Source organism: Xyrauchen texanus, chromosome 16 (genome assembly GCF_025860055.1).
Source record: "Xyrauchen texanus isolate HMW12.3.18 chromosome 16, RBS_HiC_50CHRs, whole genome shotgun sequence".
Classification (NCBI taxonomy): Eukaryota; Metazoa; Chordata; class Actinopteri; order Cypriniformes; family Catostomidae; genus Xyrauchen; species Xyrauchen texanus.
The window spans coordinates 35348804-35374902 of record NC_068291.1 but is presented as its reverse complement, the minus strand read 5'-3'; the positions used below and the strand labels follow the sequence as shown (position 1 = coordinate 35374902).

General features: G+C 36.7%; 1 protein-coding gene across 21 annotated transcripts in view; it reads right to left on the bottom strand.

Annotated features, from left to right (window-relative positions):
• The window catches only part of LOC127656955 (neurexin-3a), a 421181-nt gene that overhangs the window by 163615 nt on the left and 231467 nt on the right, over positions 1–26099 (bottom strand). The window contains exon 1 of one of the 21 annotated variants that reach the window (XM_052145547.1): positions 497–1281. The exons of 19 other annotated variants lie outside the window; for them this stretch is intronic. In XM_052145547.1, coding sequence (XP_052001507.1) covers positions 497–776 — 280 coding nt within the window. In that variant the 5' untranslated portion in view covers positions 777–1281. Of the gene's footprint in view, positions 1–496; positions 1282–26099 lie in introns of those variants that run through there. One more of the 21 variants, XM_052145545.1, reaches the window with a different exon arrangement.

Here is a 26099-nt window from a genome sequence, read left to right as displayed (position 1 = left end):
GGAAAAGCTTTGTTGACACTTAAAACAAATGAGCAATCACAACCCAGCCCAGCCCAGTTTTGGCAGCTTGGTTTAATAGGCCTTTAATAGGGTAATTGCCAGTGTGCCTTGGGAGGGAGAACTCCGCTCTCCGTAACCACAAAATAGCTCAATGTTTATCAGATCCCTCCTCGTTCCAAAAACCCGATCTATAGCTAGACTTATTATAGTCCCACTGATGTGCTATCTCCCCTGTTTTAATTAAACTGCAAGCACAGATACAAAGGGTGATAAACTCTATTGAGAGCGCCTGACACAAGCTTCCCTCAATAAACATAATCCCCACTATTATTCCCCAATTATAATGAATTATTCTACGAGACTGGTGAGAAGGAGAGAGAGCAAGTCAAACCATTGAACAACAAAAGCTGGACAGCAAACAGAGGAGTCTATTATTTTGCTCTCTCTTTTGGAGCAAAACTCCAGACAACTACACATCTAGTATGCTCAAACTCACCATGGCCGCTTCTGAGGAAAGCTGGGGAACGGTATATGGAGACTGGAGAAGCGGGGTGCCGGGTGTTGTGGAAAGGATGACCATGGTGGTTGTATGAGGTAGCCACTCCAGGGGATCCGGCAGCTGCCACTGAACTATCCGAGCTGGGTGAGGAGCTCCACACCGAACCGGCAATACATCCCAAGGTCAAAAACCACATCCAGGGGGTCCAACCGTGCCGGGAGAGGGACTGCCCTCCCTGACAACCACAAAACAACAATGCCGCTCTGCTGGGACGCATGACGCACACCTGACTCGCACTTAGACACTAGGCACAGAGAACTGAGAAAGGAGAGTTCTCTCATGATGGAGAAAACCCCATGCTAGGAGTCACAACCTTTTCTTCCAGCACCTGCAGCCGGCCCTGTGACAATGAGCTCACTTTGGAGGAGAGCCCCTTTGCAGCTGCGGAGTTAGACGACAGATCGTCTACGATGGGGTCCACTTTGTGGGGCTGTCACTCACAAGACCTGAAGAGGCGACAATTACCCAGAGGAAAAAGGGGTCATGACCTGACCCTCTTCCACTCATTCACTGTCCATCCCACACAAAGGAACCAGCAGAAGAAATGCCTTTTTTCCCGCCTTGTTCAAAAGGATAAACTTTAGTATGAAACAAATTCCTTTTTCCTGGCACTGTCCACTCTGGGCTCCAAAGGTGTTGCAATACAACGGCTTTGGCTGAAACACAGCTCGCTCTCTTTCGCGTACTCTCACACACTCACACACACACTCTCTCTTCTGATTCTCTTTCTCCTGAGATTAGTATTGCTCAGCCTGTCTGTATTTGGACAGAGGCTTGACGCACTTTCAGCAGCTCGTCTAAGAAATGAGAGTGAGAGAGTGGAAGGGAGGGAGGGAGAGTGAACGAGAGAGACTGAGAGAGAGAGAAAGTGAGAGAGACTAAACAGGAGGGAGGAGGGAGAGAGAGTGCAAGAGACGGAGAGAGAGAATGGTACAGGTGAAACAAAGCAAACAGAATGGGATGAGAAGAGGATGTGAGTGTGTGGGTTTTGGGGTGTAGAAATGTAAAAAAAAAATGTGTGTGTGTGTGTGTTTGGGATCCGATACAGATCCCCACAGAATACTGTAATTAAATGGATATGACTTTGTAGATATTATTGATAGGTTTATTAGTCACAAATTATCATAAATACACCATCTATACAAAAGAGTGCAACTAAAGGGTTCCGGGGGAAAAAAAGAAAAAAAGAAATCTCATGAATTGTCTCTACAAACAAATAAATATTGAATAAATAAAAGTCAATGCATTCGTTGTTTTATTTGAATATCATTGAGCATAATCCCATTACTGGCCTGCAGTCCACAGCAATCCATTTTACAATCGAGTTTGTCAACCTGTCCGATGTAAAGCATTTTTACACCATCAGGCAAATGCTTCTGAGCACGGTGAATAATGATTCCAGTAGCATTTCTACATGAGCTTGTTTGGTACAGTTTGAATTCAAACCGTAGCCAGCTTGGAATTCTCGGCACGGTGAGCAAATCTTATTCCATTGTGCTCAACCATACTGGTGGAGCCCCTGTAGTGATGTGGCGACTCATGCTTGGTCACTTGCTTAATCAGTTCATTCTAATCCGGATTTCATAGCACCACTGTGAAAAAGAAACCCTAACTGAGCCAACAAGCCCAGAATGGTACAGTTCTGAAATGGGAAATCAGGTTCAGCCTGATGGTGGAAAGGCAGCTATATATTTAAAGGCCAATCACAAAAGACACATACTTGCATTATATTTGCACTATTTGTTAATTGTTGGTATTTGTACACATGCATTAGATTGACATCTTTGTCTGTTGCATAACGTCTTTGACAAGCCTTTCACGTTTTACTAAATTTGATATATATATATGGGCGGTTGCTCTTACTACAGGAAAATCAATATAATGGGTGATTTTTTGGAATAACATGAGCTTTTTCTCTCTCCCTGGGTTTTATTTTCCATGAATAAAAAATAAAAACTGCAAGTCCAGCAAGCATGGGTGACTGACCGCCTCTGCCCTGGCCTCTTAAAATAGAGCTCCAGACCTCTAATTTGCTTTGTGAACCCTGGCTTATGTAAGAGAATAGGAAAACAAGAAAATGTGATAATTGAATGATGAAAATGTGCATCTAGCTGCTTTAAAATAGATAATAATTGCCAAAACACTGCATGCCAAAAACGAGATAAATGTGTTAATGAGCCTCGCAATAAAGAATATTGGATACTAGTCGCCACAAGATTTTCTGCCATCAAATCAGAAAAAAAAGAATTAGATGGATAAATCATATTACTGTCAAGTCTAAAAGGAGCACAGTTCACATTACCTAAAAGTGGACATAATTCCTCGCATCGCATTTTTCCACTTATAATGGTTGCAAAGGTTGCATTTTTGTTTTACACAATCATTTTCTACCCTCTCTCTGACTCTTAGAACTAAGTAAACAGTTTCTGCTACTGTGTCTATAAGATTTCCATATGTAAATTGCCTCTGTTATGATTGGCTAACTTCATCAGGGTGGGCCACCGAATACTGAATATACATTGATATGTAAACGTGGAAGGTCATGTGTCATTTAACTCATAGTTGTGACATCCAGTGTGTAATTTAATTACAAAATAATTACTGTAAACTAATACATTTTAATGCAAAAAGTAGTGTGGTGCATTCAATTTAAAATTCTTGTAATCAGATTACAGTTACTGACTTTCAATTAAGTAAATTACTTTTAAATTATTGGGTTACACATATTTATAAAATAATATTGTATATATATATATATATATATATATATATATATATATATATATATATATATATATATATATATATATATATATATATATACATATGTATGTGTATAATATCTATTTAAAACCAGAATTATGTTAAGGGTGCTGTGAGCAATGTTTTTATGGAATGGTATGAAAATGTTCCTTCTCCCTGAAAAATATGACAGAAATAAGTGTCCTGAGATATCTCACCGGTTTCTGTGACAGCTCTAGACCCTGTAAACAGCAAACAAAATTATGTCCACGGGCCTCAGTCATTGACGCTCTCTGACTGTCATTCATTTTGCGTGTACTTACAGTGTTGTAGTTTAAGCGGATCATTGAGCCCTAATGCCATATTCAGAATCATAATACTTGTCAGTTTAGGGTGCTATTTTGCTGTTGTATTTGACAACCGTGAAAACATACACTAATGCTGCTCTTCTGCTTAGTATCAATCTCAACGGTATCTTTGATGTGCAGGGTTTTTGGAAAGAAGGGGCATGGCTAATTCAACAGCTCAGTCTCGTGGATGTAAGAATGGTTAAAATCACTTACAGACCCTTTAATATCAACATCTGTTTGTGTTTTGAGACAGCCGAAGGGTGTGCAACCCCTAAAGAGCCAATAAACAGTTAAATATAGTAAATTATAGAGTTAAAAATAATTAAAAAGATTAAATATAGACATTATTCTGAGTTTATTTAGCAAAAAAAATAAATAAATAGCTTTTCTGCGAAAAGTGTTTTAGAAAGTAAGTCAAAGTAATTTAGTAAAATGTGACCACTTTTACAATGAAGTAATCGGTTTAGAGTTTAGAGTAGTGCAAATTTGTAATTTGTAATGGATTACTGTTTATGAATAACTTAACCAACACGGATGATGCCAACATGACGATTTCTGAATGACCTGTTTTTGCAGTTTAGTTTCCATAAATGGTCATCATGGACTGGGGAGGGAACTTCTTAGGTTAAAGTGGAAGTGTGCAATTTTTTCAATTTTAAAATACTTTCTATTTTCCCAGTTTAATATATATTGAAAATAAGTATGCCACATGTAGGGTGATTTCCCCAAAAGGTGTAACCACTGTGGCTCTTAGGGCTGTCAATTGGGCAGAGACAGTAAATTATAATTTTTTTACCTAAGTATTTTCAAAATTCAAATTAAATTAAATTTATAAAGTCAGCTGATTTTTAAATTGATTTTGTTTCCTTAGTCCACAAGAGGGCGCATTGAATACATAAACCATACAGCACTGTTATATTATTGCAAAGAACATTCCAGGCTGTTAAACAAGAGCATTCCATTTATTACTTACAGTTATATGCAGGGTAGAAATATTCCCAGATAGCAGTGGTATTCGGCTGAACTCTGTGGTGAAGCAGCTCAGACTATGAGCTCAGGCCAGGGGCTGTTCAAACCCAATGTGAGGTTGAACTCCTATTCCAACAAAGTGTTTAAAAACACATTGTTTAATCTGAGAAATGCTTAGAAGAGAGCAAGATGCAACGGCAAAAGACTTCCGCCTACATTAATGGGTTGTTCACACTGAACATTTTTGCAACCATCCACTTTAAAACATTAAAACTATTTCAAATTTTTATTTGACAGCCCTAGTGACTCTGCGGGGCTAACAAAACTTTGTTTGTTTGGTTTGGTTGAGCATGGCTTGTTTGAGCATTTCAACCAGCCCAACACCACACAATTTATTCTACCAACGGTGTGAGTTTGCGCAGGGTTATCTGTTTGTTTGACCAATGGAAGATGGGTTACTGTTTGGGAAAACTGAAAATGCTAGTGGCACAGCAATTACACACTTCACCTTTAATGTTACATATGTCTACATAGCAGAACTCTTTTATTTTCAAAAGAGCAAGAAAAACCCTTTTTTCCTTGATATGCCTTTAATCGGCAATTACATCCAAGATAATTCCTTCTAAAATGAATTTTTTTTTAAACCTTTTCGAATATATCAAATCTTGAACCAACACTGCTATTCACAGACTATAAATGGCTGCATTGGAATGATACTACAAAAGCAAATCAGCTCTCTATTGGTAAAACTCTGGTGAAAGACTCTCGTAACATTTGGGCCTTTGTTAACAGAGAACTATTTATTTTAAATCTACTCCGACTATAATCAGTTCATATTCATTCCACAGATGGGCGCAGAGAAAAGATAGACGAGGGGAAAAAGCCCTCAGTGTTGGGAAGGTACTCATTTATCAAAAGGGCTGTTTTTCTTCGTCTGCTCTGTCTTTTACAATTCATTAAACTCCAAACTCAGTCCTCCGAGCTGATTTTTCCTTGCCTGAGGCATCTCTCGAGTGAGTGGCCTCTGACTTCTGATGAAAGAGAAAAAAATACCGTCCATTCGCACAAGAATTTCCTCATCAACAAACCTGAGCTTGTACAATCATCTTCTGTCCTCAGTTTAATAACTTTTTTCCCCTTTGAAATAAGTTGATTTTTCTTACCCTATTGGCAATGTTTGTATTTTTTTAAGCATAAATCTCAAAAAATTTTGGTTGATGTCTCTGAAAAAAAGACTTAATGTCTTATGTCTTACAGATTTTTTTATATTTTTACTTGAAAACAAAGCACATACCAAAAATATTATATATATATATATATATATATATATATATATATATATATATATACATATATATACATATACACACAAATTGGCTTGCTGGACTTGGAATGCAGAAAAAGAATACAGAAAAAAACATCATGCAGAGCAATGCCACTTGGAATCAAATAACAAATGCTGCATGTGATTAGCATGATCACAGAAGTGAACGGGAATTGAAGATACATTTATTTTGCTGAGACAAATGTATGTGGCCAAGTGTAAATGGAATGTGCATATCCAATCAGAGAGCAATCCGATCAATAAAAACACATTAAATAACCAAGTGTAAATATCACCAAAATTACCCTCCTCCTGTTCCTTAATGGCATTTTTCAACATAACTGTTGTAAGAAGCATGCCATCTCAGAGTGAGACTCTAAATGAGATTCAAGTTAAGCATTAGCAGTCCTACTCCAGAGCCACCTGGAGGACATGCAGCATCTTGGTGGACATCTTTGGGATCAGCAGTCAAAATCAGCCTCAGACGAGTGTGTTTATCTCTCTGCGGCATCTACTAAGATGCCTGGAGCTTAGAGTGTGCTCGGCTGAAATAATAGAATTATTGGAGAATCTGAATATGAATAAATATGAAGTTCTCAGTTTACAGTATGGATTTGTTTTATATATGTATCATATTTTCACAATGTCATAAAGCACAATGTCAATGTGCAGGCTGTGTTCTGATTTTGGATGACACTGCTGGGTTTATTCTGATTCTAATCAAAAGCTAATGACTGATTATTTAACTGAAGTTACACAACCAAATAGCAAGACCTTAAGTATCATGACCCAAATGTATGGTTTCCATGCCAATGGTGATGACATCATTATTACAAAATGCTCTACACTGCTTACAATGCATTTGCCATCTTTCTCTTAAAGGATGGTAGAATCTTTTCAGTTGCATCCTACTGTTATAAAAAAAAAGATCTGAGAACTGAGAAGTGGTTCATATATGTTCCTATTGTTCCTATATGTGTACAGAACCTGTCCTAAAATACTCCAATCTGATTCCTGAACAAATGACTCTTTTGAGCAGTTCTTTTTATTCTTTACCACAAAATATGCTGTGTGACCAGAAGTATCCACTTCCTAAAGGAATTACTCTTATGAGCCAGTTCTTTTGAATCTACACTGCAGAACAATCAACTCGTGAGACTGGTTGTTTATATATTATGACAATGTTTAGTTAAAGATCTACATGATAAGTTTTGTTGTGGTATTAGTGGTGTTTTATACAATGAATGAATGAATAAAATATCTAAATAAAAATGTCTGTATAACCGCACCTTTTGCAAAAATCTGTTCTGTAGAAATACACAGCTGAGGACAAGAAATAAAATAATTCTTATTTACAAATATTTCTTCCTCAAATGTACTGAAAGAATCATGAATGGAACCATTAAGAATCTTTCAAAGGAATCGAACACAGAAAAGGAATCGTCTAGGTTACGGATGTAACCTCCATTTCCCGTCTGTCGCTCACTTCGACGTTGTGTCGAAGAAGCGACACTAGGGGTCCAATTTAAATCACGCCATGCGCTGAGCCGTGTATGTGTACTGCTGACACAGGAGCGGGCAGGTACTTGATGTGCCAAAACGACCAGCTGTATCAGACTGCATGTACCCTTCCCTCAATGCCCCATAAAGTCGTCGGAATCCTTATAGTTACCCAAGACAGGGGAACAAGGCGACGCTTGCCAACCTGGGAACGGGCCGAGCCTAGCCGGGCCTCTTTTCTCTATATGTTTCTCGCATAGAATCAACGGCTGGGGACCTTACACGCATCGGGGAAGGGGGTCTTACCCAGTTTCCTATTCTTTCAGGGGGAAAAGACCCTGCGGAGACCACACATGCTCAGAGAGGGGGAGGTATGAGTGGTGACATACACCACATGGGCTTTTAGGCCTATCACACGGCCTGGGTGTGATAGGCCAATGAAATGGCGTCCACCACCCAGTGGGAGAGCCTCTGTTTGGAAACAGCGTTCCCTTTCTGCTGTCCACCAAAGCAGACAAAGAGCTGCTCAGAAGGTCTAAAGCTCTGCGTGCGGTTCAAATAGGTACGCAAAGCACATACCGGACACAGCAATGAAGGGGCTGGGTCTGCCTCCTCCTGGGGCAGCACTTGCAGGTTCACTACCTGGTTTCTGAAAGGCGTGGTAGGAACCTTGGGCATGTAGCCCGGACGCGGTCTTAGGATCACATGTGTGTCTGCAGGACCGAACTCCAGGGAAGTGTCACTGACAGAGAATGCTTGCAAGTCCCCGACCCTCTTGATGGAGGCAAGCGCGATCAGCAGGGCCGTCTTTAGGGAGAGGGTCCTGAGTCCAACTTATTCTAGCAGCTTGAAGGTGGGTCTCTGAAGGCCTGAGAGGACCACTGAGAGATCCCAGGAGGGGAACAGGCTTGGCCGGGAGGGATTTAACCTCCGGGCGCCTCTTAGGAACCTGATAATCAAGTTGTGCTTACCCAAAGACTTGCTGTCTACTGCGTCGTGGTGGGCTGCGATATTGTTCTTTGAACTCAAAGCATCCTCTGACCCGTCTTTTAAAGCACCTTTTTCTCCACACCCCTTTAATCTGTCCAGTAACCTGCCAAAACCTTCCAGCTCAACCTGAGGAGCCCCCTTGCCCCCCTCATTACCCTGCTTTATGTGCTGTCCACACACACTCACAACACACACACAAACAAAAAGAATTGCATCAGCATGACCAACCACTAGCAGCAACATTCTGGCCCTCTCGTTGACTCTCCCTTTCTCGTCTTTCCCAGGGTTTCAAGAACACTTCTCAGTGGGTCTCATGGCAAATCTACTAGAGCACTTCGTTAGGAACTAAATAAAGTAAACTTTGTGATGATTGTAATGACTGCTTGGTATTCCTATGCATGTTCCTGCTTCAGCTGGCTGGTCTTTGGTGTATTTCTCTTGCCTCTGGGTACCGTCCTCATTAAACGCACAGTGAATTCAGGATGACTGAGAGAAGAGCCGTGTCCTTCCCTAGGTGAGTACCTGATCCTGAAAAGGCAGACAAACCTGGAAAGCTGAAAATGAGAATTGGAAACCTAAACCCCACTCTGAAAAATGACATTATATATATATATTTGATTATGTCTGGAAAATGTTTAGATAAATAAAAAACAGTTGCGTGATATTGCATCACTAGAGACTGCATATACTGACAGGATACTGAGGCTTTGGCAAACTCTGTTTGATGTGTCTTGGGGCTGAAGTTTATATATATATATATATATATATATATATATATATATATATATATATATATATATATATATATATATATATTGTTTTTAAACTTAGACTTATGCTGATACTGTAAAACTTAAATATTCGTTATTACAGATTATTTCATGTTCTTTTCATGTATCGACTATTTCCGTGTAAATATTAAGACTGCAATTTGTTCGATGTTAAAATACTCGATCAGTCTGACATAGCAACATTTGCTTATGCTTGCCATGAGGCTGTCTGTTTGTCCAAATTATGGTAGACAGGGGATGTTTTTGAAAAACCTCTTTGAAAGTAATAATTATTTTTGAAATTCTGTTTGGTGGAGCTACTGGACAGATGCCAACAATTTCAGTTTTAAAGTGATAGTTCACCCAAAAATGAAAATTCTCTCATTATTTACTCACCCTCATGCCATCCAAAATGTGTATGACATTCTGAACACAAAGAAATATTTTTAGAAGAATATTTAAGGTCCATTCAATGCAAGTGAATGGGTACCAACATTTTGAAGCTCCAAAAGCACATATAGGCAGCATAAAAGTAATCCATGAGAATCCAGTGTTTAAATTCATATCTTCAGAAGCGATATGAGAAGTATGGGTTAGAAACAGATCAATATTTAAGTCCTTTTTTTTACTATCATTCTCCATGTTCACTTCCACATTTTTCTCCTTTTGTTTTTCATCACCTACAGTGCAGGGAGGAGACTATATAGTAAAAAAAAGATTGATCTGTTCCTTACCCACACCTGGATGGATTTAACCACTGGAGTTTTATGGATTACTTTTATGCTGCCTTTCTGTGTTCTTTGGAGCTACAAAATGTTGGCGCCCATTCACTTGCATTGTATGAACCTACAGAGCTGAGATATTCTTCTAAAAATCTTTGTTTGTGTTCTTCAGAAGAAATTTGTACACATCTGGAGTGGCATGAGGGTGAATAAATGATGAGAGAATTTTCATTTTTGGGTGAACAATCCCTTTAATTCTGCTTGGCGCAGCAATCAAATTTTTGCTTTTTACTGTTTTAGAATATTTACATATAAATGAAGGAAAAGATTGCTAACTCTTTAAACATGTTTAACTAAGAGAATAAGAATATAAAAATAATATATTATGGGTAAATGGCACTTCACCTTCGAAGTCTATGGTGTAATAAATGTAAAAAAAAGTCGTTTGTTATGGTGCAGATCTGTTAGATTCTAATAAGTGTTTAGTATCATGGTGTGAAAGAAATGACGGTCCCAGTCGTGGAAAATCTTATTATGGGGAGTGTCATTACACCTTTAGCCGGCTTCCAAGATCATGAACATGCTTTCAATTCTATGATTTAAAATGTTATGCATCTCTAATGTGATGCATAAACCAAAAAAGACTGCATGTATTTGAAAATCTAATGAGAAACTTTCAAAGAATCGATAACACGAACACAACTTCTGAACTTTTGCTCGAGGTTAAAACTGGCAACCAGGAACATCATGCAGTTTTTTATAAGGGGGTGCTTGGGTCACATCTTTTCAGAGGTAACAAAATATTAAAAATAAATAAAAACACATTTTAGCAACTTTTTAGTCTTGTGGTACACACATTATTTTTTTATTATTATTAAATTTATAAAGTATTCAACTTAGTTTCATTGGCAGTGATCAACACCACACATTTTCATTGTATGGAGAAGAGCAACTTAAAATTTTTCATAAAAAACACATTTTTTTATTACTTCGTAGCAACAAAAGGGTGAGCAGATACTGACCAAACTTTTTGTTTGATTTAAATTATATTTATTTGTACATTTTAAATGTATAAAATGTGATTATCAGTCGAAGGTGTAACCTGATTGGACAGACCAAATTTAGACATGTAAATGTGTTGTTGTCATAGCAGTTTTAGGAAAGCGCATTTATCAAAGACATTAGAATGCAACTAAATAATCAATTATTATTATTATTATTAGTAATAGTATTTTTACATTTACATTTTCATATTTGGCAGACGCTTTTATCCAAAGCGACTTACAGTGCAATTATTACAGGGACAATCCCCCTGGAGCAACCTGGAGTTCAGTGCCTTGCTCAAGGACACAATGGTGGTGACTGTGGGGATGGAACCAGCAACCTTCTGCTTACCAGCTCAGTGCTTTAGCCCATTACGCCACCACCACTCCATATATACACTCCATAGTTGTATTTCTACAGTACATGAAACAAGCTCAGTAATAGTTTTCAGTTGTTCTAAATGTGTTTAAAGCAAGGAAATCCCCTTTGTTATAAGTATGTTATACTAGAACTTTTGAGCAAAGCTGCCGCTTCAAGCTTTGAAATATTTATGGTGATCTTGGAAGATTTTGGACAGCATGAGTCCATGTACAGTATTACCCATCTGATCTCCTCTGTGAATATGAACTAGAGCATTAGATATTGAGAGAAAGAAGACAGCTCAAAGTTTTGTCTAACTGGAGACAAGCCACAGTGAGGACAGAGCCTGGCAGCATCCAGCAAACAGCAGGGTAGTCTGCTAATTATGGTGTGTTTGGATCTCTCACTCAGACAGGGATATAGCTAGTGGGGTTAAAGGTGGTAAAGATTCTAGGGGCCCACAGGTCCAGGGGGCCCCACAACAAATTCTAAACTGTATTTTTTTTTTTTTATAGGAACGGGGTCCTGAGCAATAGACAGTCAGGAGGCCCAGAACACCTTGCTACGGCCCTGCACCCAGACACCCCTGTGACAGATGCACAGTTGCCGTCACGATCAGCACTGGCCTGACAGACTACCTTAATCTGCTATCAACCACAACATGCACACTAACCACAAATACTGTTTCTATACAGTGAGACATGCATACTGTACACCCACAGCAAAACTATTACAATCTTAACATATACAGGTTACCATGTGACAAACTACAGTTGCAACTGTATGCAATTTTCTTAAGTCATGCTGTACATTTTTTGTAACTATAATTTGAAGAATATTATATTTTGCAATGCCTCATAAATGTTGCATGACTGAAACATTGATGTTACAATAAATATTGGATTTCTTGTAAACTATGGCAATATGTGAGATTATTTCATCTTTCTTGTGTCCAATACTAACCTTCCTGCAAGCATTCAGGTGTGCGACAGGTGTTTATTTATTGTTCTGTAACTCCATAATAACACAAATTAATTCATTTATATGTATATGAACACAAATAAATAAAGGTGAAAATAAAATCAATAAAGCAATTAATCAAAGGTTTTAAATGTAATTTTGCATAGGAAAATCAATTTACAGTATCTTCGAAACAACACAGTTCCATTACCCCTTTATGATGCTACAGTAAGAATTAAACATATAAACAGTTATTAAATGGCTTCATTTGTTATTTGGTAACTGCCTGAAAAGCTGATTTCTAAATAAAAATGACAACAGGCAGGCAGGTATGGTCTGTTGGATTTACTCAGATATAACTGATTAAATATAATGTCAAATTTCATCTCTTTTCAACATCTCTGTAGATGCCTAAGCAGAACGTTTTCTTATTCAAGCATCTGTGGGTTCAATACAAGTTGAGCTCAATCGACAGCATTTGTTGCATAATATTGATTTCCATAAAAATATATTTTCACTCCTTCCTCCTTTATAAAAAATATATAAATAATAATAATAATAATAATAATAACTTTGTTCCAGTGAGGCACTTGTACTGGAAGTGAATGGGAGCCAACCTTTTCACTGTTTTAAAAGTATAGCAACAAGACATATATTCAAGTAAAAATTATTTTAGTGTGATAAAATCACTTACTAACATTTTCTATGTAAAGTTAGAGCCAATTTTACAACTTCATTACCATGATGTTGTAATGTCAACAAACCGCAAAAACCCAAAACGACTGGAAAAATGACAATTTAAACAACTTTACAGCTCAAATAATACACACGTTTTAACAAAAGAGTTACTGCAAATGCTTTTATAAAATTATAAGCTTCACATATATGTTTAAACCCACCAAAATGTGGCTGCATTCCCTTTCACTGACCCCATTCACTTCCATTGTAAGTGCCTCACTGAAACCCAGATTTTTTATTTTATTTTTATTTTTTTTAAGGAAAGGAAGGATGAGTCAAAACATTTTTTGGTGGTAATTAACATTATGCCACAAATGCTGTTGATTGAGCTTGTATTGAACCCGGATTATTCCTTTAAGAACAATCAGATATTACACTTTAACGACTATTGAAAAGTTTTGAAGATGCACTTTCTTACATTGCGGTATATTGGAACAGTTAAGAATTACGTATTTTATGGTGATTTTGTGAGATTAATTGGAAAATCACTTTCAACCCTGTGGACTTTGGCAAGTAGATGACAGATAAATGATGCATCAAGTCAGGAAATCAACGGCTATGTTCGGAATGGCATACTAGTTTACAACTCCCTGAATAATGCACAGTTTATACTATATACAAAATGCATGCATAGATAAAATGTGCCTACTATGCACATTGTACATTTTATATACTGCAGAAATAGTAAGCATGCTGTTCCCAAAACATGGACCTGAAACAAGAACTTCAAAATAAAAGTCCAAGCCCAAACCCTACGAAGTTCAAAATACAAAGATAGCCATTACAGATGACAATGAGCTGACCTACCAGCACATATGGAGAAAGCCAAATAACCTCTAATATGCTGTCAAACTTTTTCACACACTTGTTTTGATACCCACATAGTCTGTCAACAGAATGAGAAAGCAAAGGGTATGACACAATTATCAGATCTAAACATGCTAAGAGGCCTCTGACTGCATGATGCCTCATTAGTATTCCATTTGTGAGATTCATTTGGCCTCTGCACAGTTTATAATTGACAAACTAAATGATCATTATCAATTTGAGTCTAATTAGAGGTTTAACATATTTTTTATATTTTTTTAAATATCTCAAACGGAAGACATCCTTTGTTGGAAAGAGTGCCAGATGCCTGGTGTTTTGCGAGCCTGTACATATCAGTCTCTTATGAGCAACTGTTGATTTAATAGAAGTCACTGCTGTGATGAAGACACCCGCTATGTTTTCATGTTGTTTATGAATGTTTTATCATATTCAGTAGCATATAAGATATTTAGACTTGCTTTTAGAGAATAGACCTTGAATTTAAGTATATGTTGTCTTTATTGCACTCGTAGAAATATAACCAAGTTAAAACAATACACTTATATACAAAATACACTAGCTTTCCATTTGTGAGATTCATTTGGCCTCTGCACAGTTTATAATTGACAAACTATATGATCAGTAACAATTTGAGTGTAATTAGAGGTTTATCATATTGACAATTTAAATACAAAATACAGTTTACAATTTTAGACCATTGTAAATGGAAAACAAGACTAAAACACTTGATAACAATAGGATTTATTTTTTGCAGTGAATTTCTTTATTGACTTAAACTTTTTTTCCCCTTTTAATTCAGTGAATGTCATTTAGAGGTATTTTTAAAAGATGATTTTGCCCTCTTTATTGTTAATAAGCATGTGTAATACAACCTGAATAGTCGAATAATCGTTCGAATAATCATTAGATTAATCGATCATTAACATTCTCGTTAGTTGCAGCCCTATTCGCCAAATGAACATCTTGCTCTTGAAGCTGATGGAATCAAATAAATTCTCCCAATACTACCTATAAATTGAATTTAGGTCATTTTTATCATCTATATAAGGCTGTAAAAGATTGTGGCACCTTCATGGATTGCCTACATTTTTCTTAAGCCAGATTTTATGAAAATTATGTAACTGTTGCAACATTTTTGCAAAATGTTATTACATGGTATCGAGCCAGTTCCAAGGTGAAATTCCACTTCAAATTCAAATTAAATTTAGTTGCTGGAACAAGCTTTTAAATGTTGTTGGTTATGTAATGCAAACATAAAAATGTATCGCCTTACAAGTCATGCATGGTAGTAAAACATTTTAGATTAGTCATAAGATAGCGTTTGTGAGTAACAGAGTGAGACGTAAGTGTTTATGAACAAGGACTGTTAATGATAAATCGATACTCGATTACTTTTTGTTAATGATTTGAACAATTAAGCGTATTGATCTTCGATTCATTATTTTCTGGACAAATGTGTTAAGTAATCATGCTAGCAGACGTTGATAAGGTCGTCTATACAGCCTCCTGCCACAAGAGGGCACTTGTGCACTGCATGTCAAGTCTTGCCCACATCACAGAAGATCCACAATCTTTGGTGTGTTTCGCTATTAATGAACATTATTTTTTCTGCATATGCCGTGATAGTGTGTTAAAGAACAACATGACAACAAGAACTTCTGATCTGCTGGTCTCTTTGTTTCATCCTAACCTACAATTACATCAGTGATTGCCAGGATAGCGCAAAGGCACATGCAGTTGACATATCACCAGCACCAGAGAAACAGTATGTTAGGATTTGACTTCATTTCAAATCTCATGATCCACAATTGTATTCAATTCAATTCAATTGTATTCAATCATTAACAAACGTTAATGTTTGCGGCACAAATCAGCACAAGCACAGCACATACGAATGAAATAGTTTTGGTGATTATCTAATTATACGGGGTGCCAACTTCATGGAGGTGGATTTCTGATGCTCCCCATTTCACGCAGAGCTGGCAGAAATGGAGACCAGGCTGATGTCACCAGAAATGCCATGATATATTTTTTGTGACGTCATTTAGAACTAAATCTGACAGAAAAGAAAGAGTTTTTGAGTTAGTTTAGGTGGTCAATAACAGCTCGCCAGAGCAAACTTTTAGAAAAACGTCTTTCCGGTTGCTTAACACCTTCTTAATGTTATGGGTCCATGTCATCGGTAGGTTTGACCCAGAGCAACACCAACCTTGAGGCTGACGTCTAATTCTGTTTACATTATTCAGTCAGTCAAGATCAGTCATCATGAACACAATGGTGTGCATTAGCAAGTTATTAGCTAGCTGGTGTAAATTTACCTACATCTGAACGACCGTTTGCTATGAGACATTTTCCAAGACAATGTCATTCTTTTTCCTTTTGTTAAATTAGTCTACAAAGTGAATCAAATCTACTCAAATACTCTCATGTGCCTATTCACTCTGATGTTTGATATGCTGCTTCAGTCATGTGCCATCTGCAGTGAAAGCCATTCACACATCTGCCCAAAGCAAGATATGACTCTCTTATCATCATTCTTTGTCTGTATTTTACACATTAACACACTTTTATACACCCATCTTTGCAGTAGTATCAGTTTCATCATAAATTACAATAACACATATAGCGTGTTACCACATTAGCACCATTAATTCAGAATATAAACAAGATCAATTACACATAATCTACTGTATCAAGTGAGCAGAATAGCATCTCAGAATGCACAAAATTTGTCAATCCTCGAGGGGGATGGGCTACAACCATAGGACCATAGTTTTCCTAATAAAGTGCTGACTGTATAGCAAAGTAACGTGGTATTGCCAACTGATACACTTACTGGACCACCACACTACTATTTTTGCTATGGCAATTAAAGACATTAGGTACTGTCTAGATATAGTAAACACCTACTTATGTACCAACATATGTAACTACAAAAATAAGTCCTGTGGTAATTTTACAACTGCATGAAAGTGTCATGACACTTTTATGATGTCTTTGCCTAATAAAAAGACATCTACAAATGTAAAGTAAATAAAGAGAGATGCTATTTAGAAGATTTCCAAAATAATATACAAATTCATTTATAATCGACACTTGCAATACTAGACTGCACTATACTTCATTCAAATTTTAGAGTGTAGTAGCCAACACAACCTCACCTTAGCAGGGCTTAATAATTGATATTTCAGAGGTATGAAAAGAGTGAAGTTTGGCAGGCAAAGAAGTGATGGCTATAACTCAAACAGGGTGCTTCAAAATACCTCTGCGTCTTTGACAATTTATCTGAGTGTGCTGGACAGGATCCAGTAGACTGCACCGGGAATTAAGGAAGATGGATGCTTGTGATAGTGGACTATCAGTCGGTCGGCCCATTACGTTCCTCCTTGCATTCATCATCTGCCTGGCCTGTTTGTTCAGTGCCACATTAGGCCTTCACATTTGAATCTGCTTGATCTAAATAGAAATTGATTTATAGTTGCAAAGGTGGCAGGCTTCAGTGGTAGTTTCTGACTTTGGAAACTTTTTCAGGTACCTTGTGTACCAGGGCTCTCAGTCTAAAGTGTCAAAGGTAGTGACTAAATTCTGATATATATATATATATATGTATGTATATATTAAATGAACAAAACAGTATGTATAAAACAGTTTCAAGGTTAATTCTAATTCTATATCACTCTGCAAACAACTATAAATCACTATAAATCTGAGAAAAGTTCACAGTATTAGGGTTTTACAGCACTACTGACTGCATGAATCATTCCGCATGAGGTAAACACTTCACTTACCATTGATGTGTTCCATTTCCAATGACACTTCTATTCACAGTCTATTCAATGGCTTTGACTTAACGTGCTTATCACCTTGCAGCCAAGTCCTCAAATGGACATGTAAAACACTGGCATATGGACGACATCATTTTCACATTGATCATTATAAAACTGGCTGCAAAACAATTATATTACTCCTACTGATGTGAGCACAATGGGGCTCACTAGTGGGAGAAAAACGTTTCAACAATACGTGTATATGAGTGGTTAAAATCTGGCTAAAGTCCCAAACTAACTGACAGGGCTGTGCACCATGCAGAATGTATTTTAAATTCCTCTATTTGAGTTGATGTAGCAAACAAGGTGGAGAACTGTGAATCAAATGTGAATTTAAGAAATTAGAATTAAAATACATAATTTATTTAAAGCATGACGTCATCACGACCACATATGTATCGATAAAAGGAAACATTTTAATGGAAACAGGCAGAAGACGGCAAATTTCGCAAATAATTTTTTTATGCATTTTCACTTTGTTGATAATAAAACATGGATTGACATGGTTACAGTCATTTGAAAAGAGACAAGTGTCATTTGGTAGCGATTGCACACCTGATAACATTAATATAAGTGACCTTAACTGCTTTTAATGTCGCATAACACACTCATGCTGTGAATTTACTATAGCTTTTTACCATTACATGAACCAGTACATAAATTAATTTACATTCAGTTATTGGATTTAATTTACCTTGGAGGAAATTTAGGTGTCCTCGCTGATGTTATTCATGCTCATTGGGGAATGAGGACTAACACAGTTTAATCCATAAAATACTTTACTTGACATTTATTTAAAGTAGTTTTTTTTTTTGTTTGTTCATTTTTTAAAGAAAGAAAAACACTGCGTGCATCCTCTCTGAATAACTCGACTCACTTTTACATGTGACCAGGCAACAACGTGTTTCAAAATTTTGTATAATTTTGATAAAATCCCTCTTAAAACTACTCAAACACACATTACTCCTAGGCTCTCATTGGAAAACAGCAAATGTGTGTCAGATTAATTAATGGCGGTCCCGGCAACAGTTGCTAAGACATGATTGGTCAAAAACTCTTTTAAGGCAAGACTTAGCTAAAGGTCAGTTGAAGTAAATTAAGCCAATGTAGTTTAGAAAAAACATGGAGTTTTATGATACTTATTATTTATACATGTATGGTTTTTTTATACATGTATGGTTTTAGTTCAATTTTGCGATTTTGGTCTCAACATAAATTTTTAGAAAGTTATCTGAAAACAATGTGGTGGAATTTGATGGTGCTGTAAGGCAAAATTAAAATCTGTTTTCATGCTGTGTTGATTCGACTGTATTGAATTTAGTTTAGCAAGATAGCACTTCTAATTAGTTGAATTTGTTTTTACACGTCCTTGAATAAATATGCATAATTAGACAAAATAAATGCCATTAATTTTGTTTTGTTTTTCTTCTTGCAAAACATATTAGACTAATTCAATTTCTGTTGTCTTCGTTTGAATTGCATTCAGTTCCTATAAGTTCCTATTCCCATTCAACATCATGCCATACCTTGAAGTTGAAGTGAAGCCAATTCTTAAATTCTGATTTACATGCAGATTCATGTGAACTTTATAGTCCTCATCTAGAAAAACATGTAGCTAATTTTTTTTTTTAATAAAATCTAAACTACAATGCCCCAAGTGACTTCAGCCACATGTAAAAGACAATACAGAAACAGAAATCACATAATGATGTGAATACATATCAGGGGACATTCCACCAGCCAATTTACCTTGCTTAAGCTCTACATTGAGATAAAGACAGTATTTGGAGGTGGAACCCCTTTTTTTTTTCCAAAAGCTTTTTCAAATAGAGCGAAATGAGTGGGGCTATTATCACAATGCGACAGACCTTGGCACTTTCCAATAGGTCCTTTGATTGCCATGGAAACCAACTATCATTGTCATGGCCACCCCTGGTGCTACATGTAATTTTCTGTGTGTGAGGGGCACTGATAATGCACAATCAACAGCTAGGAGAGGAAAGGCATCATAGCCAATCCAGGAGCGTCTGGCACTAGAGCCGCCGGTGAGAGAGGATCTCTATGGGGGATAGATTAGACTGCCGCAGAATAAGGTTACTCTTCTCAATGCAGACTATGAACTTGCTTCCGAATGCTTTTAATTATCTTTACTTTGAGAGTTTAACTGATGGAATGGATCATGGCGGGCCGGAGGAGACCTATAAGAGCTGCTTGCCAAAATTAAATGTGTCTTTCTCCCAAAAGAGCTGCGTACTGGAAAGTTGGCACTTGTGTCACAGTTGCGCTCATTCTTCAATTCTTTATCTTCTCTCTTCCTCGCCTCAGTCTGTTCGGACTGTCTGTCAGAGATTTACCTATTGTGTTTTTCTGCTGTTAGATCCCCCAGATGTTTGCCTCCCACCTCTTCCGCAGTGTTTGTCTCCTACTTCTGTTCGCCTTGAATTGCAAATTTGGAGAAATTCCAAATTTCTAATCCTCAATCTCTCCATATCATCTTCTGTTCTCGTATCATGTCAGCGTGCCCTTATTTCCATGGATGTGCATGAGATAAAGACCTTTAAACTGACATTTCACCATCAAAACATTAAGTGTTATTTAAACATGTTGTTTGTGAATTTTGTATTTATTTTTTTCTAGTTTAAATGGCAGGTTGATGTCTGCCTACTTTGCCAAATGAAAACTCCACAGATGGTAAAAGGAGTGACTAAAGTGTACCTTACAATTGAAACACCAAACCCATATGAGGTTCTCCACAAAAGGAGAAATATTAAAGGGTTAGTTCACCTAAAATTGAAAATTCTCTCATCATTTAAATCATTATCATGCCTAGAGACTGCCATGGCATGATCTACAGTGTAAAATGACTTACGTTTTGCTCTGTTCTAACCCAAAACCAACTGGATTGTTACAGAATACATTGATTAAACCACTGGAGTCATATGGATTTCTTTTATGCTGACTTAACCACCTTTTTGGAGCTTCGAAAGCCGAATCACAATTCACTTGCTTTTTATGGACCTGCAGAGCTGAGATATTCTTCTAAAAATCTTTGTTTGTGTTCAGTAGAAAAAAAATGTAATACACATCTGGGATGGCATTAGGGTAACTAAGTGATGAGATAATTTTTATTTTTGGGTGAACTTTAATGAATGGAATGAACTGGTCTTTCTTTACATAGAATAACAATTAATTGGGATTGGGGTTTTCAAGCTTAAAAATATGCAAAAGCATAAAAGTGATCCATATGGCTCAAGCACAACATTTTCATGTATTTCTGAAGTAATGCGATAGCTTTGGGTGAGAAACAGACCAAATAAATAAAATATTGGCGGTATCGATAATGGTGCATAATTTAATAATTATTCAAATTTAAATAACCTCGATCTTTCCTTCTTTCTTTCTTTTCTGTCTGATGGTCTTGCTCACACCTGCAGTTCCTGAAAAGTACTCTTGAAAAGGCCAAAATGAAACATAATTTTTGCTTAATTTTGTGTCTTTAAGGGAAGGTGAGAGTGTAGTCCATGGACACAGCTAAATTGTTTTCTAAGCACCAGTGTGAAAGCTGTTCTTGCCTTTGGTACTAATGTGTTTTATCTGTTCAAATCTTGGCTTCCGTATATTTGGGGATGAGAAAGACAAATAACCCAAAATGACAAGCAATGGGGTTAGAAAAAAGCTGATGTTGGAGCGAAAATAGATGCAATTTGTAGTGCATGAAAGTGCAAAATCATGCCTGTGTGAAGGTCATGCAAATATAATGCTTAGTAACAATACTATTAAACATAAGGTACTATTTCGCAAAAAAATATGCTAAAACAGTCACTTTTTCAGGAAATGTAAGGTAGAATTGTAGAACCGAATCTTTATTAAAGCCAGAAATAAATACTTTTTGATGATTTTTAAGAACTAATTTTATTAGATACAAAGAACCTGAAGAGACTACGCAGCCAGTGACCCACAATAAATGAGACTCGGCCCTCAGATATTGCATCAGTCTTCCCTAAGTTAGAACTTTTCCAATTTCGTTTGACAAATGGAATTTCCATTTACCTCTGGCTCAAACAAAATCATCTCTAAGTGCAATTCCTAGTTAAGCTCCTCTGCACAATCAAGCCTGGCAAAGCTTTCTAAATTTTATGAGCATAAGACAAGTTTAGGCTTTTAAAAACAGTAATCCACTTACACTCTGCATGAGTTTCCTCACACTGGCTGCTCTAAGGGACTGGATAAGTCTGCTCTAATAAGTCTGTTAAATAAAGCATGAATGAACTAATAATGCAGTAAAAAGCAGATGCCAATGGCTTGCATAAAGAGGCTGATCATTCAAATATTTATCATAGCGACACTACTTGACCATTTGAGGCACACAGTTTTCATACGGTAAATGCAGATACACACATAGAGTCTAATTGTACATATATTAACTACTTTAAGCAGTGTCGAATAGGTTATTTTTTTTCTCATAATAAATCACCATGCACTTTTTGGAATGCATCCTTTGTGTAATTTTGATTGGCAGGAAATGTAAGCGCAGCATAGTTCTAGCGGGAAGACTAGCAGCTGTACATCATCGCACCATTAGCTGGTAATGTGCTAACGCAGCAACCTCCACCACCCCACCACCACCAGTTGAGTCCCGTCCTGCATGGGGGTAGGTTATTATTATTATTATTTTAAATTAAACATATAATATTTTGGACCATTAAGATTTGTTGCCTTTTTACATAATTTTCATGACAATTACTGTACTGTACATCATTAATAAAAATGTAACGAAAAAAGCAAAGCTCATTATAGTAATGAGAATTTGGGGGAAATGGGCTTAACTGCAATAATAATAATGTAAAATGCGCAATGCATAAAACTTAATGGACTCGACATAGCCCTCACTTTTTATGCAAAACAAGATTTTCTTTTTTTTTTTTTCATTTTGATTTTGGGATGATATTTGAACTGGATATTTCATGTGTATTATTATTATTCTGCCCTGCAAAAGCAAAAGACCTTAACTCAATAGAGTGTGAAACTGAGAAAAATGACTTTAAAGTTTCTGTTTTGTCCAGACAAAAGTATTATAGGTAGGACTCCCAAAATTTCACAACTAGTTGCTATACTGAAGAAATGTTTGTATGCAAAAAATCTTGAGCTCAAAATTGACCTTTGACCCTTGTTTGGCAGTTACTGTACTCTGCCTTTGTATCATGTGCCAAAAATCAGGAGTCATACAAAGGCAAAAGGCCGTAACTGACATATAATCAATATTTACTTGCTGTTCACCATACTTACATCCATTATAAGAACACCTAACCAAGGTCTAGTCATCATGGTATTTGTTTTAAATTATATAGAAGACCTTTGGTTGTTCCTATTTAGTGCTATAATGATCAGGATAGTGCGGCAACACTAACACAGTTAAACAGTATAACAGATAAGTTACTTTGCAGTACAGTATGTACAGTATGAATAAATACAATAAATATTTTCACAATAAAGATAATTTAATTATAATTGAATACAAAGGTATATGTATTTAAATGCAAGATATAGAGTAATAATTAATTAAACATTGGACCAATACATTAGAGATTAGAGACTCCTCATTCCAAGTTTTTTACTGCGCCTAAATAAAATCTTACTGAAAGCTAATTTTTTGAGATATCAACCTAAAATTTGGAACAACTTGTCCATAGGTATATATGACAAAGCATTCTAGAAATACAACCATTTAAGTTTGGATAGTGATTTTCATGTCTATGCGAAAAAAGGGGGAGGGGTGACAGTTAAAGGGTTAAGGGACACCAAACTGCTCAAGACGCTCAGTCAACGAACTTGACTTGGATTACTACTTTTTAATTCTGAGATATTATAGACAGAGTATACCGAAAAAAAGTTGGAATTACTTTTACTATTTAGGTTAGCCTACTTTGTACGGACGTTAGCGATAACCAGCAGTAAAATCTGACGCGAACACCTGCAAGAAGGAAATATGGCTCAAACACTTATGGATTGTTGTGGATACAGCAGATGACGTGCATTGCTATGGATTATATCTTCTATGGATTATATCGGATTGCATGGAAAGGTAGGATGCCTCTGTATTTAATATTTGGTTTTCAGCATCTGATGTGAGGCGAGTGTCAGCGTCAACGTTAGCGCTAATTTCCGTGACACAGATTAAATTTAGCAAGCTCCGGGCTGTCACTGACATTGACAGATCTGAACCATCGCCCTATCACATCGCTATCACAGAGTAATAATACAAACAAGCAGTCGGCAGTCTACACTTTATTTCAAAGATGTGTCGTGTGTATGTTACGCGGTTTGGTGACAATAAAAGAGCGGTAATCTTTGACAGTATGACAAAGCCAGAGTACAGTAACATCACAGCGGCACCGTAACATCTCTCTTGATGCCAGGCGAAACAAAGTCAGAACACCTTAAACTCAACTTCAGCGTGCCGGAACAAAGGCTAAGAGCCGTAACAACAGTTACGGCGTTCTGCTGTGGTTTCTCGTATGGTTTCGGATGTTACGGTTGTCATAGCCCTTTAATTTCTCGTTAAAACAATCAAATTGACTCACGATATTTATTCACATGATAAAGGAGGTCTTGAATACCCCAAAAATGACATTAACTCATTTTTGACCAAACATGATGTTACGGCGTTTTGCCTTTGTAGGGCAGTATTATAAAATTCTAAAATAATCACCACTAACACCCAAAAATATATCTAATCCTATATTGTACATACAAAGTAATTTACAGTATTTGTGTGAATACCCAGTGTAAATCACAGAGATTCCCAATAACAGCGAAGATGAGGGAACATTTGTTTAAATTTGCCATGTGGTGAAAAGTGGCATCCCAGGTTCACAGACCACTTGGTATGCAGATAAAACTACCGGTTTTCACAAGAGTTGAACAGCTCCAGTGCATTCTAACCATTCTCCAAGATTAGCTTTTGGAACGACTGCCCCATGCTTAATTTCCATCCCTATAGTAACCCTTTAGTCTAAATTAAATGGAATAGATTTTCTGTCACTCTTTTCTTTTTTTTTAATTTACTTTCAATTTCATACAGCGTTCAGCCGTCTCCGGCCACACTCATTTCTCCTGCTGTTAGTCAACTGTAATGTGACGTTCCATATTTTCTATGGGTTATGGCGGCCAAATTATCACCTAATAATTCTTAATAATTTCAAAAATAATATGTAACCATTTGAATTGCCACACTAGAGTCATAAAATAACGCCCCAGGACTCAAGCGCCAATTCATTTTCTCCCTACGTGTGGTTGACAATGATTCATTATGGGGCTTAATGCAGTGAGAGTGAGGAAATGGAAGGTGCACGCTCTAGTTAATTGGAACCTTTGTTGCAATGATAAGGATTGCATGAAAGGCGGTTAATATCCAAATTTGGTATCTGTAAACAACCACTCCACAACCATGTCACTAAAGGATAATGAATCAATGCAAATTTGAATTGATTGTGATCTAGAACAAATGGGTTTCTTGATTTAAAAAGTATTAGTTTAGTTGAAAAAAAACAAGGGTTTGGGTCAGATCAGGGTATAGTTTTATATGTAATGGCCTATGAGATTTAAAGAGGTCATATAATGAATTTTAATAGTCAATCAATAGTTGAACCTTAGAATATCCTTTGAATAGAATTGGTTGTATTCTATTCAAAGGATAGTTTTTGTTGTACCTTTAAGATGGTGTGTAAGTGCCCTTTTCACATGTGAAGAAGCATGATAAAAATGCTCAATCACAGGTTGTGGGTTATGGGTCCATACTGTAGTCATCCTGCCCTATCAATTAAAGCCCCTTTGCAAAGCCTGTATTACATTGCGACAGGTTTCACAAAACAATCCACACAAAAATGTGCCACACAGACAGTTAAAAGTCAGTCAGATACTGTATATTCAGGGACCTTGTTAAAAAATATACACCAGCCACTGTTTTTTAGTGCTGGGAGCCAAAAACAGTACAACGTTTGGCGAATGTTACCCATTTCTTACTCTAACCATTATATGCCAACTGGAACAATAATTTTGTAGGTGTTTAGAAAAGTATATATTCCTCTTTATACTTTCACAGCAACTTGGAGGACCTAATTTTTGAAAATTGAAGTAATATTTAAAGTAACCCTTACAGAAAATGTGAGTGTTTGTGTTAATGGATTTGATCTGAATGACCTTAAAAAGTTGTGGAAGTTTTGCCACTTAAATTTTTTTAAAAAGAGGGTCCATTTGGATTGGGAAGGAAGTATATTTTACACAACACATTGGTAGAGGTTTCTCAGGCAATCACCTTCCCTATTGTCCTGGCTTCACAAACAAACAAAAAAGCTAGGAGTCTGAGAGCCCATGGGAGAAAGAGAGGGAGAGAGGGGAAGAGGAAGATCTTGCCTTT